The following is a 14,763-nucleotide window of genomic DNA, read 5'->3' as shown; positions in this document are numbered from 1 at the left end:
TGAGTTTTTTCTGGCCTTATTTTCATTACTGCTCAAGTAGTTATCATTCTGCGAAGATCGCTTTCATATTCACGTCTTCATCCGCAGTTCACATATATGACATATATGATTTTCATGTATTCACAGATATTTAAAATGTTTTATAAAGCAAAATAAGTTTTCCACTGTTGGATGAAAATTGCTTTTACTAAATGATCTTTCCCTGTAATTTAACTGTTCTGATAACTCATCATAAATGCGCGTGCTACGATGGCTTCGTGATACTTACTGATCATGAACAATGCACGAACCGCACGCAGCGTTAGCTCCCTTAAATCACGGATGCACAGCCTTAGTTAAATCAATCTTTTCTTTTAGGAGGAAGTTGCGGCTAGCTAAAATTTATTGCTCTTGAAATGAACAAACAAATGATTCACAGTCTCGCAAAAACGAGATAACTATTTGAATACATATTTATCATTACTTTTGAGTAAATGTAATAATATGTATGTAGAAATTTTAGCATACTCATCGTCTGACTGGAGATAAATTAGTCCTAAGTCGCATTGTAAAGGTAGAAACTCAGTGGAAAAGCTTTAAAGTTAGCTGATTATTTTCACTATTAATCAATTCATTTCTCGAAAAGTTTACTCTTGCTTCCATATTCCTAATTGCACTTGATTGATTATCCTCTTAAAACTGAAGCAGTGTACTTCCTCAGTCAAGGAAGATCACGTAGGAACGTGCACAAAGTTCCTGACATGTTGAAATATGCCAAGTCTCAGAACTTTGCCATACAAATCCTTAGAAGCTTCGGACATTTTTAAAGGGCATTAGGAAAACTCTGCGCATGCTTGGCCGCCATGATGTCCTTCATTTCTGCCCATGACTCCGACTTTCACATGTAAAGGAAGTTGAACTGAAGGGAATCTCGCAAAGAATCTTAGTAATAATTCCACGGGCACGTTTTATGCGATGTAGTCACGTTTTCGCTAAATGTTTATCAGTATATATTTATCTCCCGTAACGCTCGTTGTTTTCACAGCAGCAAAGGTCAACTGAAAATGATACACGTGAGCTAACTTTAATCTTATCGACTTCACATAGTACTACGAAATGTACCAAGAAAATCTGGGGGTCAAATGTACAACATTATCAATTGAAGAAAGTTTCGATTGAGGAAATATTCAAGATTGGTAGAACTATATTCATTCAATTCCGCATCAGAAACTTGCTAACCGTGATTGACAACTCATTTGCAAGTCGAGAAGAAAACGCACTGTTACATGCATGCTCAAGAAACAAGTAATTAAATAATTATAGTACACCGACTTTGGTGATAATTGGAAAGCTTGAATGAAATTTTTCATGACCGTACCATGAACTGTGCTTCATAAGTTGATATCTGTCTGAAATCATGGTCAAATAAGAGATCGTTTTGTCCTCTGCCTTAACCTCGCGTCAAGATTGCTTCCGAGTTAGGAAAGTAACACAACTTGAGACCGAATTTAGAAAAGTTGGAGGGAAGTTAATCAGCGATTCATTTGCATTCAGTTTAGGAGAGTCGATCAATGTTAGCCACTCACCCGTCAGCTCCGAGATATTTTAGTTTGGATCAGTTCACTGACTGCGTGACAGACGATCAGTGAACGGTTGAGCTGTAAATCACAATCAGGTGCGTATTTCACCGCAATAGGATCGTGCATTTCAAAAATTAGACATAACACTGCGTTAAATAATGCTTGATATCCCTTCGGCTGACTAATCGTCTCTTCAACTTAATATATGGCTCGAAAGAATTATATCAACACTCACATAGAGGTGCTAGGAAAATTGTTCAGGAACTGAAATCAAGTGACAGCCGAGGTATGACTGCTGCGCTGTAGCTAATCCATGTTACAAAACTTTAATTCCCTCCTCGTTCCTTTATCTTCGTTCCATGTGTCAGACTCTCGTTATTTAATGAGAAGATCTGTAAGTTCGATAACTAACCCTTTTGGACTACCTGTGTTGTTAATCTCCCACTAGTGGTTTGCATTCGACCGTTGTTTAAAAACGTTACTTCCAATGATTTTTGGAAATATGAGGAAATCTGGGTCTCACGTTCTGGGAATCTATATTCAATGTTATGTCCCACTTTTGTCTTCATTCCACAATTGGATTTTCTCAGCACATTTTACGCACTTATAAAGATTTGAAGTCAGATCAGCTGTGTATTTTTCGTTTGACCCAAGCTGCTCCTAAAACAATTATGCGCGTAACAGGACATGGAATCGAAATAGACAGATGAACAATGTAAACTTGATGTCATAACAAAAACATCAAATGGGGTGAAATTTGCAGGTCAAATGTTTTGTAAGATACGTTACAAGAATCCCTTCTGTCTATTTTCCTTTTTGGCTGAGAGGGAAGTTTAAACAGACCTTTTATTCTTACACCTGCTCAAAAACTGAGTTCGTGTTCCTAAGTGATCTAGTATTGTTCGAGGAAATGCTGTTTTAGGAAATGCTGTTTTAGTATTTATAGACTCCATAGAGTGTGATGACATCGTCAATGCAGAACGAGTTACTTACGAAGAGAGAATAATTCAAATATACTGTCTGATGTCTCCGAAAAAATGGTAATACCAGCTATTCTCCGTTTCAAGCAAACCGTAATCTAGTATGCTGGAAAATGAATTCTGGGTTGAATTTAAAAATTCCACTTTATATGCCGTGGGACAAAGAAGCAAATGCTATCAAAATATCGCGAGCTCAACCAATGTTAAGTGATGTTTGGTAAGGGCGTTGTAAAAACGAGGTAGCTCTTGCTATATATATTTATCATTACTGTAGAATAAATGTGATAATAATTTTAACAAACTTGTCGTCCGACTGGCGGTCAATTAGTCCTAAAATAGACAGAGGGCAAGCTCACGCTCAATGGAGATCAGAGCTATTGGCAGCGAACGAAAATCATCTTCCCTCTCAGTTTACCTATGTTTTTCCCCTTCTCACCTCGCCTTTTTTCTCGCCCCACTAATTGAGATCTTAGAGGAGCTACTGCTGCTAGAGAGCAGGCTTTAATTAGCAATACAGCAAAAGCAGCGAGGCCCACAAGATTCGAGTCGGTGATCGAATTGCCAGAAGTCTGAGAGGGGTCCGTGCCAGATTCCTCGAAAAAGTCTCGTTGAGTCGGACCAAGTTGAAATGTAAAAGCAGAAACTCAGCGGAAAACTTTAAGATGAACTGTATATTTTCACTAGTAATCGATTGACTTCTCGAAAAGTTTACTCTTGCTTCCTTAATCCTAACGCCTGCACTTGACTGATCATCCTCTCAAAACTGAAGCAGAATATTTCCTCAGTCACTGAAGGTCACGTAGGAACGTGCACAAAGTTCCTGACATGTTGAGGTATGCCATTCTTTCTCATCTATACCAAGTTGCAAAATCTCGCAGAGAAGGAACAATTCGCAATGTAAAAGCGGAAACTCAGCGGAAAACTGTAAGGTTAACTTTATATTTTCACGAGTAATCGATTGATTTCTCGAAAAATTGACTCTTGCTTCATCTGTTCTTAACTGCACTTGAAAGATAATCCTCTTAATACTGAAACAGTATACTTCCTCAATCATTGAAGGTCACGTAAGAACGTGCGCAAAGTTCTTGTCATGTTGAAATATGTTGTAAGTCTACTCCGACTTTCATATGTAAAGGAAAGTGAACTGAACGGAATCTTGCAACAGCGGAATATTAGCAATAATTCCACGTGCAAGTTTTATGATGTATTGACGATTTCGCTGAATGTTTATCGGTGTCAAAGTAATACTTTCCGTTTACACTTTTCTTTCCGGTTGAGGGGATAGTACAAACGAACGTACACTTACTCAGAAACACAGAACACAAAATGCAGTACGTTAAACATTTCCATTTTAATTACTTTTCAAATCGATGTTGTGGATAGCCGAAATTGGACACCTGAAATCAAAGAAAATCGTGCACAAAACAGCATACTAAAATTCTCCGCGCTACAGTTCGCTTTCCTTTAAGGCTAAAGGCAAAGTAACAGTTAATTTTAGATTGCCTAACGTCATTGGGAATGCAGTACGTGCTTGAACTATCGAGGAAGAACTTCTTGATTATTTAAAGCCTCCAGGAGTTTTCAAAACTACAGTTGAATCGAACTACTAAGAAAGGAAACTTCGATCACTTGCCTGGTGCAGAAAGTTTTGAGAAAATTAACCTAGAAATCATGGTAACTTGATGAGTGTTGATGCACCGTTAAATTTTAGATGCCTTTATTCTGATCCGTTTGGTTAATTTTTCTTATTTTTCAGGCCTTTCGTTATCTTTTAGTATTAGTACTTGCTGTTTTCACTATCCTGAATATTGAGGAAGCTCAAGGTAAGTCAATTTTCAACGAGTAAAGCTATTTTTTTTTTCTTTTTTTTTTCTCAGTGATTTGATTTAATAATTCAGAAACTCAAGGTGTAAATTCATTTTTATGACAAAAGATTTCATGTTGGTGTTTATAATTTAGAATATAGTTATGCATTGTGTGACTTGGACCGAAGCTAAGCTTGCAATCAATGTTTTGAAAGCTGTCTTAGGTGAACACATAGAGTCATGATTGTGAATGTTTCGCGATTTAATTTTAGGTAACTGCTATAAAACATGGAGCAGGTGCTCGGGATGGAGTAGCTGGGGCACTGGAAGATTGTGGAAGTCCTGCAATGATAGGTAAATATTGATTCACGAATTCTTCGTTTGTAACTTGATGTCATTGTGAGCAGGCTTGACTAGACCTGGCCGGAAATATAAACAACAAGCTATTCAGAAAAAGAAAATTAGCCACAAGTATTGAAAAGTAAAATCATGATCCGAGGAAATGGTCAAAGCTGAACAAATAAAACTAAATATATAGACAACTTGAAGCCAGGTTCAACTACGCGAGGATACAAAAAGGTGTAATAAACCAAGTCTAGTCATACAGAGCACAGCTAGCTGGTGTAACTGAGCTATTCGGGCGGTGTGCATTTCCAATTGACGTAGTCCTAAAATTAGGTTGTATTACAAGATTTAAGATTGTCACGAAGGGTTTCATTTTAATCCGCAGATGCAGAGAGCTGGGTTACTCTGGTGGAAGTTGTCAGCTCTGTCCCAGCACTTGTTGGATGAGCGACAAAGCTTACCAGTGCAGGTGTTTTGGAACCGGATCCTGTTGAAAACGCATCATGGTTGTTTGGAAAAACAACGACATGAATTTCAAAATATTGCAGCTTTTATAAAACAAGATAGATGATTATTTTTTCCTGTTTAATTTATAAAGCTCTGATTACGTAGAGTGGAGCATAGTGTATGCATAGCCATGTGAATCTTGTTTATGAATAAAATGCTTTATCATATCGCTGGTTCAGTGTTACTCATGATTTGTTCCTAATTCCTCACGGAATAACGTGTTACAGCCTGACACCGGTATTGAATTTCTCCATACTGTTCTCTGTACTTTCGTATGGTTCTTACAAGGAGAATTTCTCCATACTGTTCTCTGTACTTTCGTATGGTTCTTACGAGGAGAATTTCTCTAACAATGAATATCTTCTTTCGTTCTCGAGAATTTCCTTTATTCTAATGATCCTAATGGGAGAGTAATACTGTGGGGAGAAATTAGATGCTTATCACTCTTAGAGGCTAAGGGGTCCAGTTGCATTCCTTGGCGTTCTTTCCAGTCTTTCTTTTCATGTAGTTATTTGAATTTTATTCTGGATTCCCGAAAGGAAACACGATCGTCAGCAAGCGATCTAAGATTTTAGGGCTCAGTTACCTTTTGTAATTGAGCGTAGCTTTAAGCAACGTAAGGGCTTTTCTTTGATACATTTCCTAAACCATGTATGAAAACTCTAAGAACGGGTGCTGTTAATTTTATCGTGAATTAATTCATCAATAAATTAAACTTTCTTCATGTTGAAGTTTATCAAAATGAAACAACACGAAGGTTACCTGCTATATTATTCAGTGTTATTTGTTGTCGTTGTCGTTTTAACCGTGATTAAGTGGTGTTCTGCGAATTGAAGTCAGAGATAAAAAAATTTGAGAATAGCTCGGGTTTGCACTTTTTTATGTCTTTAGTTTTTGATCAGCGCCGGTGAAAACTAAGACAAGAAAGTCATCTACGAAAGAAAATAACAATCAACTTGATTTGGGTACGGCTTTCTAAATCTATTAATTTGATTCAGTCTTGAACGACGTTATTCGTTAAAAAAATTAAATTAAAGAAAAACAAAATAAAACAAGAACAAAGTCTGATTCCTCAGTCTAACCGTTTCGTTGGTGACTAGTTTGAGTGCATTTCATTGGTTCATGGTTAAATGGGAACTCATTGTAAACAACTCCATCGTTGGGTCGCTTGATCTCTACATGTTTTCGCTATAACTCCTGATAACTCCGTTCAAAATGCATTGCAACTCTAAGAAGGTGCTTAAAAGAGGTGTACTGTCATGAATGAGAAAAATATTCAGTAAACAAGGGAAAAAACGGCGACGATTTCAATTCCAAATTATACTTTACAAAATTATGAAGAAAAACGAGTAGTGCTGACATCTAGAAGCACGAAACGAAATGACAGCGATAAAAATCATCGAAAAAAAATATTTAGTGGGCTTCAAAATTTAATAGATGAATCTGCAGACTCGAGACTTAACTGGAATGGAATAATTTCAAAGCTTAATCGCCCATGTGGATTCATATTAACAACTCACTTGTAGTAAACTATCCTCGGTTTGTGCTTGTTACACTCTCAAAGAGGATAATTTCGTTGTCCTTCCAGTGGTCTATGAAACCGAAAATTCAAAGCTGATAATGATCCTAAAGAGCCAAGGTTAGGATATTCAAGAACAAATATAACGTGGACGGTTCGTTGAAAGGACTGCTAAGTCACTTCTCAACACAACGCGACAGCGTTCTCGACCCAGTTTTTTCTCGGCATTTTTGCCGCGCGCGCCGTTCTGAAATGACGTTCCCGTCCTCCTGCTAAACCACTCTAATGCACCAACAGCACGCAGTGTTAGCTCCCTTAAATCACGAATGCACAGCCTTAGTTAAATCAATCTTTTCTTTTAGGAGGAAGTTGTGGCTAGCTAAAATTTATCGCTCTTGAAATGAACAAACAAATGATTCACAGTCTTGCAAAAACGAGATAACTATTTGAATACATATTTATCATTACTTTTGAATAAATGTGATGATATGCATATAGAAAATTTAGCATACTCGTCGTCTGACTGGAGATCAATTAGTCCTAAAGAGCCATTGTGCAAGCTCACGCTCAATAGAGACCAGAGCTATTGGCAGCGAGCCAAAATCATCTGCCTCCTCAGTTCACCTATGGTTTTCCCCTGCTTGCCCCGTTTTTTTTTTTTTTTTTTTCGCCCCACTAACTCAGTTCTGAGAAGAAGCTACTCCTGCTAAAGAGCAGGTTTTCATTAGCGCTGTACCAAAAGCAGCAAGGCCCGCGAGATTCGAGTCGGTGATCGAATTGCGAGAAGTTTGTGGGGGGTTCGTGCGAGTCTCCTCGACTGGGAAAAATTTCGCTGAGTCGGACAAAGTCGCATTGTAAAGGCAGAAACTTAGTGGAAAAGCTTTAATTTTCTCAGCACATTTTACGCACTTATAAAGAGTTGAATTCAGATAAGCTGTATATTTTTCGTTTGACCCAAGCTGCTCCTGAAACAATTATGCGCGTAACAGGACACGGAATCGAAATACACAGATGAACAATGTAAACTTGATGTCATAACAAAAACATCAAATGGGGTGAAATTTGCAGGTCAAATGTTTTGTAAGATACGTTACAAGAATCCCTTCTGTCTATTTTCCTTTCTGGCTGAGAGGGAAGTTTAAACAGACCTTTTATTTTTACACCTTCTCAGAAACTGAGCTCGTGTTCCTACGTGATCTGGTATTGTTCGAGGAAGTGCATAATTTTCTCTTTAACCTTTGAATTTTCTTCGCAGGTTTTCCGCCTTGGATGTTACCTACTTCTTCTCCTCCTTCCTCATTTTAACGCCCTGGGATTATCAGTTGTTGAAGGTAATGTTTGCATCGTAGTAAATGTACCATCAACATTCAAAGATATTATATGCTGCTGTCAAAATGCAGCGTAAAACCAACATGATTTAAGTGACACTCTCGCTAAGAGCGGTCCTCTCGAGTTCCCGTCAGAAAAAAAGTTTTCTTTTCTTTTTTGCCCATGGAAAGGATTTAGGACACATGTTTCAAAAATAGTTTAGTTGTTCTCCAATTCTATTTTTTTGCGTCGCCACAAGCCAAAAAATGATTTTTGGCCAGACCACCCCTGTGAACAGCGATCGAAAGTGTGAATTTCAAAGATTTTTTCCAGTGCACAGCGACTGCAACAATGTAGCTCTTTCTTTGTACGAAAGAATTCTCAAAATGCAGGCGTTAATCGGGCTGAAAAAGCATATCTGTGCATAGTTTATACACCAATGAGGTCACGGATTGCCTCAAACCCGCGGGTATATCTCCAGCTTCCATCCACCAACTTCTTAAAAACAACGCAAACCATGTGTTTGCTCAATTGCACTCGTGTCAAAGATAATTTGCAAGATTCTTGGAATAGACCAAGATCTCCTTTTGACATTTCAAACTTCGTTCGTTTATCTTCTACGTTGAGAATTTTAGGTTTTCGCAGCAACTGAGTGGAGATTAGATGCCGAGTTGTCCTGAAACGTTGCGTAAACGTGATCTGTCGTAACGCTTGCGCGCTTGCGTGACTTACAAAGTAGACAAATGTGATCGGAAGGCGCCTTCTCGATAATTTACGTTGAAATATCAGGTCATGAACTATGCACAGTGTTGAGAAGATCAAAATTAAAAGATAACATTTGGCACTCTAGTCATAACAGACATATCGCGCTGCTTAAAAGGACACAAAAACAAGTTAAAATAGGTTGCTGTGTTTATATTTACAAAACAACACGCATACACTCCGAAACAATTCTTGCAGTTTCTCCCGAGATTTAGTATACGGAACCTGATGAACTAACCCTCCTTTCTGCAAATTTGTTTCCGTCATTAATGATGTTACGCTCTCATGGACCACAACGGTTTTGAGCGACAAACTCGACATTTCCCTGCAACCATCAAAATCAACTGGACAAACCCAGCTTGATGTATTGCGTGACGTAATTGTGCAAACTTTTCTCTTTCTCATAGGACCTGTTTTGCAGGTTCTACGAGTTGGAATCAAAAATAGTTAATGTAACGAATTAAAATCGAGAGTTGTTCAAATGGACTGAAGAATTTTACATTGTAATGACAATTTTTTCGTTCAAATGTTTACTTGATTCACGGAAAGCAAAGATTGGAGTAGCTTTGGGTATTTCAGCCCTGATTTGGAAAAAATAAAACAGTTAGTGGTATGTTCTAAACACCAGAACACCTGAAAGGACGCTGGAAATGTAGTAAAAGTATTTTTTAGCATCAAGAGCAAAAAGAAGAATGTGAGGCAGTGAAAGGAGACTGAGTTTTCAACGCCATTTGTCGTAAAAGCTGCCACCAGCTTGTTATTGAACTCACTAGAATTTACCTGGAAGGCATTAACTTTCTTTTGTCGCGAAACTCGTGGATTTTAAATCTTTGAAACGACGTCCGATGAATCCTGAAACTGGAGTTTGAGTCCATTGGTAAACTATGCTAGCTGGTCTCATGAGCAGATCAAGCTCTAACGAAATTTGACAGTTTTGAAGTTTTAAGCGGATGCAAAAATCGAGACAAAAATTCGTCACAACACAATTTGTCCTTTGATTTTGTCAAGAGAATTCTGGTTTTGTCTGCTATTGCATATAGCCCAGATAGGCACTTACGAACCAATTTTTAGTTAAATAATAGCCTTCACTCTCGAGAAATTGCAAATATATTACCCATGTGATCCGACTACAACTTAAATTCCGAAAACTTCAAAAACATCTCCAGTCAGTCTGGCTTTCTTTTATTGCCTCACATTTTCCCTTGTGCTGTGGCTAGACAAGTACCTCCACCACATTTCTAATGTTCCTTAAAGTGTTCAGATGTTTCGGAACATACCAATAACTGTTACATTTTTTTTCCATATCGTGCCGGTCAAACTGACCGGAACGAAACAAAATTAACTTGTAATCGAGGATTTCGCTGGATAGCTGATAGTACTTCAAATAACTCGATACGTCGTCCCGGGGTGTCCAAGCGGATTTGGACCCCCCTAGATTTGGACCCCCCGGTCCAAATCTGCTAGGGGATATGGACTCCCCCGGTCCAAATCCGCTAGCGGATTTGGACCCCCAAACAAAACTGAGTGAAAACATCATCCTTAACGTTCTAGTAAAAATGGATGATAATTTACGTTCCAGTGCTTACTAAAGTATATTTTTAATTCAAAACATGCGTATCGTTAATCCATACGAACTGGCATCCCGTCGGATGTTTCTTTTGACCAAGGGAAAATGGGCAAGAATTTAGTTTAATGTCTGGAGAGAGGTCGTTTTTGAACCTTTTCCGCGCTAGTCGAACACTGCTAGATTCAATAAGAGACAAACTTGTGACACTAATTTTATTTTGTCATTGTTCAATGCCCGAGTGTTGGGACGACATGGTACAGTGCGAGTTGTGAGAGGAAAGGTTACACATGAGCTGCGAGGGATTTAGGACTGCCCCGGAGGGCGAGTGGCTCTGCATTGTCTGCAGATTGCCCGACTCTAGACGTCTTCGTAATTGTTAAGGTGTTATTTTGGACAACAGTTAATAATTGTTAAAATTAGAAAATAAGATTGAGTTCGATGTAATTGTCTCCACTTTTGTTAAGACGTTGACATTAATGTTGATTTGCATCTGAAAATAAGCTGAGAGTTCCAATAGTTCAGAATAGAAACATCTTTACTTATCATAGGCTTTACGAACGACTTGTAATACGAGTAGTTTCTTCGTTCTTGTTCAAAAACTGTTTAATGTTATTATTTTAGAAAATCAGACTGAGTTATTTTTGTGACTGGACGCAATAGACTCCACTATTGTTATGACGTTTCGTACCAATGTTGATTCGCATCAGAAGAAGCAAAGATTTATTGTAACAATTTCAATAGTTCGAATGCAGTAGTTTGTTCACATCTAATTCTTGCGTATACTGTACGACTCGCTATAATGAATGCGGTAGAATTGCAACGAAATGGCTGGTCTTTTTAACTCGTGAATTGCGCGCATGCTTAAGAGCGAGTTGTAGATATGATGTGGAGAATGGCACTCGCTCGCTCGCTCGTTCGATTGTTTGATTCCTGTAAACTTTTTTTCGGTTTTAGGCTTTTGAGTGCATTTGATAGTTTTTGGCGAGCAATAAACAAACGAAATGGCGACCTTTGTTGCTAAGAATAGTGGTGGGATGAAAAAGAAGCCAATGATAATCTTAAAAGAGTTTTTTTTTCGTTTTAGTTTCAACAAGCGGCGCCAGCGACTAGCATGCATGCAAGGATTCACACTGAAATAACAGAACAACCTTCGTTTTTCATAAAATTATAATTTACAATTCTTGAACTTGAAAACAATCCGAAGATTCATTGAAAATATCACTTACTGCGAAGTGCTCGGAGTTTACAGATGTTCAAAAGCTTTTTCTGTTATGGCGTGAGATTGAGGACAAAATCGATCATTACGTTTCATATCGTGTGTTTTTCCTGTGTGAGGCAACAAAAGATGCCGGCGACTGACGAAATTACAAGTAAACACGAAAATCAAATAACCCCTAAACAAACAATTTTAGCTACCGATTTCAGTGAATTTTTAGAGAACTGTAAGTGCCCCTAAGGCACGGGTTTATCCCTTGTTTTGATTTAGTAATCGTTTAATTAATAATCTGTAAAAGTCACACTAGGTGCCTCGTCACGCGTTCCGTAAGTGGTATCGCATTTCCAAACAGAACGGATCTATTGTGCAATTCAATAATTCGATCGATTTCGCAAGCACTCGTGGTTTAATAGAAAGAAATTGTCTGTCGTTTTTATCGAAGGAAGGAAAGGTCCTTTTTGTGTCAACTCTCGCCAGATCCGGCAACAATGTAAGTTTAATTTACCTCGAGTGTTTCTATAGCTAATTTCTTGTCCCTAATTTTGTGAATCAATTATTTTTAGCTTCACGGTCAAATACGACATTTAATAAAGGAGGCGTTCCATGAAAGAAATTGGGGCGATATTTGTTGTGTCGATCAGTGAGATTCGTACGGTCCAGCTAGCGGCGATCAAGCGTCGCTATAAGAACAATTTTCTTTTAAGTTTCAAGACAATTTGGAGTTTCAAAATAAATATTACGTACTAAAATGCGAAAGTTATACACCACAAAATTGATAAATAAGCCTCAAATGAAATTCTATCTTGTTCTTGATTACACGTTGCCTAGCACGTGACTAAAATCTACCCAGGCGGAGATCCAGGATGACGGTAGCAGTCTTGGCTTAGTTATATCACTCAAAACTCGTTCCCGTTTGTCTCGTTTGATAAAGAGGGAATCGTTAATGTTTTCATTAAGACAGTATTGCCTTGATTTTCTAATATTTACAATGATAGACAGTAAATTTCACTTTTCACCCACATTTACTTCCAACCTTTTCTTTTGAACCCGAAACAAAAATGATACACGTTTAAAACACATGACATCATCTACCCTTGTCAAATGTAATAGCATGATCATTTCAATTGTAATGCCTTCTTATCTCAACGTTACTTTGTCTCTTTGCTACATTAGCGAACACTGAACTACTGCTCGTACTCTAGATATGACAATCAACCACAAAATTCCCTAAACCAGATAACATTAAACATAATCCAAAAAATCATGTGTCAATTCACGAGTTTGCTCAAAGAGCACTTTGATTTTTTTACCTTTATTGAAGAAATGTTGTGTTGTGATTGAAAAGAACATCGATAAAAAAGCTTGCAAATAGAATTAGTTACCAAATATGATACAAAGGATGCTTAGGGGTCCAAGTAGGGGGGTCCAAATCTGCGAAGTGGGGTCCATATCCGCTAGCAGATTTGGACCGGAGGTCCGAATCCGCTGTGACACCGGCATTCCAGGAGAGAAATCAGGGCTGAAATACCCAAAGTCATTCCAATCTTTGCTTCCCATGAATGAAGTAAACCTTTTTAAAAGTTAAAATTCTCATTAAAATGTAATTCAGTCCGTTTTAATAACTTTCGATTCTAATTCGTTACATTAACTAATTTTGGTTTCAATTGTAGAACCCGCGAAACAGGCCATATAGCAAGGGGAAAATTTGCACAATCACGTCACGCAATATATCAAACTGGGTTTGTCGAGTTTGTCGCCCAAAACCGTTGTGGTCCATGAGAGCGTAACATCATAAGCGATGGAAACAAATCTGCGGAAAGGAGGGTTAGTTCATCGGGTTCCGTATACTAAATCTCGGGAGAACTGCAAGAATTATTTCAGAGTGTATGCGTGTTGTTTTGTAAATATAAACACAGCAACCTATTTTAACTTGTTTTTGTGTCCTTTTAAGCAGCGCGATATGTCTGTTATGACCAGAGTGCCAAATTTTATTTTTTAATTTTGATTTTCTCCACACTGTGCATAGTTCATGACCTGATATTTCAACGTAAATTATCGAGAAGGCGCCTTCCGATCACCTTTGTCTACTTCGTAAGTCACGCAAGCGCGCAAGCGTTACGACCGATCACGTTTACGCAACGTTTTAGGATAACTCGGCATCTAATCTCCACTCAGTTTCTGTGAAAACCTAAAATCCTCAACGTAGAAGATAAACGAACGAAGTTTGAACTGTCAAAAGGGGATCTTGGTCTATTCCAAGAATCATGCAAATGATCTTTGACACGAGCGCAATTGAGCAGACACACGGATTTGCGTTGTTTTTAAGAAGTTGGTGGATGGAAGCTAGAGATATACCCGCGGGTTTGAGGCAATCCGTGACCTCATTGGTGTATAAACTATGCACAGATATGCTTTTTCAGCCCGATTAACGCCTGCATTTTGAGAATTCTTTCGTACAAAGTAGTGAATTTTTGATATGCAAATTAAGGTCGAAGAGAAGGGTCTCCTATGATCGCGCTGGTATGAAAAATATTTCAGCTGAAGTTTCCATATTTTGTCTGTGAACTAACTGAATACACCTTGTAACTTGTAGCAAGATAGAATTCCGTGAGCTACATTGTTGCAGTCGCTGTGCGCTGGACAAAATCTTTGAAACTCACACTTTCGATCGCTGTTCACAGGGGTGGTCTGGCCAAAAATCATTTTTGGCTTGTGGCGACGCAAAAAAAGAGAATTGGAGAACAACTAAACTATTTTTGAAACATGTGTCCTAAACCCTTTTCATGGGCAAAAAATGAAAGAAAACGTTTTTCCGACGGGAAGTCGAGAGGACCGCTCTTAGCGAGAGTGGCACTTAACTGTTCTAAATCAGCAAAAACGAAAGCAAATTACCCCAATTTTAGGAATTCATTTCCTTAAGGTTCAAACAACTACTGGACAAAATAAGATTAAAATCCATGAAATTCTATTAGCGTGAGAGATATTTGTCGGAAGTGCATTTTTCGAGCTAATTTCAGCCTTTTAGCCTAGGGACTTGCTGTGGGGGCTCTAATACCCCAAGGATAAGCCGGGAGCCCAAACTACTCAGGATTCTTGAATAACTTAATGACCCCAATGAACTGTGATAAACTATGAAGGTTTGAAAGAAATCGGTGAGATGGCATGTATCACGCCTGTCCGGTCCTCTCGTGGACA

At 38.3% G+C, this 14,763-nt stretch overlaps 1 protein-coding gene across 1 annotated transcript; it reads left to right on the top strand.

Annotated features, from left to right (window-relative positions):
• Positions 1–4,148: 4,148 nt before the first annotated feature.
• LOC131792650 (neuromacin-like protein) lies at positions 4,149–5,363 on the top strand. Its single transcript, XM_066169098.1, has 4 exons — positions 4,149–4,213; positions 4,296–4,362; positions 4,617–4,698; positions 5,075–5,363. Exons 1-4 carry the CDS (start codon positions 4,211–4,213, stop codon positions 5,181–5,183), a joined length of 261 nt encoding a protein of 86 aa, XP_066025195.1. The 5' UTR covers positions 4,149–4,210; the 3' UTR covers positions 5,184–5,363.
• Positions 5,364–14,763: the final 9,400 nt, after the last annotated feature.

The sequence above is a fragment of the Pocillopora verrucosa genome, chromosome 6 (assembly GCF_036669915.1).
Source record: "Pocillopora verrucosa isolate sample1 chromosome 6, ASM3666991v2, whole genome shotgun sequence".
NCBI lineage: Eukaryota > Metazoa > Cnidaria > Anthozoa > Scleractinia > Pocilloporidae > Pocillopora > Pocillopora verrucosa.
This window is presented reverse-complemented; position numbering and strand designations above follow the sequence as displayed.

Coding starts and splice junctions, on each gene's coding strand:
- LOC131792650 (XM_066169098.1), top strand. Junction 4,363..4,616: donor GAATATTGAGGAAGCTCAAG/GTAAGTCAATTT, acceptor ATTTAATTTTAG/GTAACTGCTATAAAACATGG. Junction 4,699..5,074: donor TGGAAGTCCTGCAATGATAG/GTAAATATTGAT, acceptor TTTAATCCGCAG/ATGCAGAGAGCTGGGTTACT.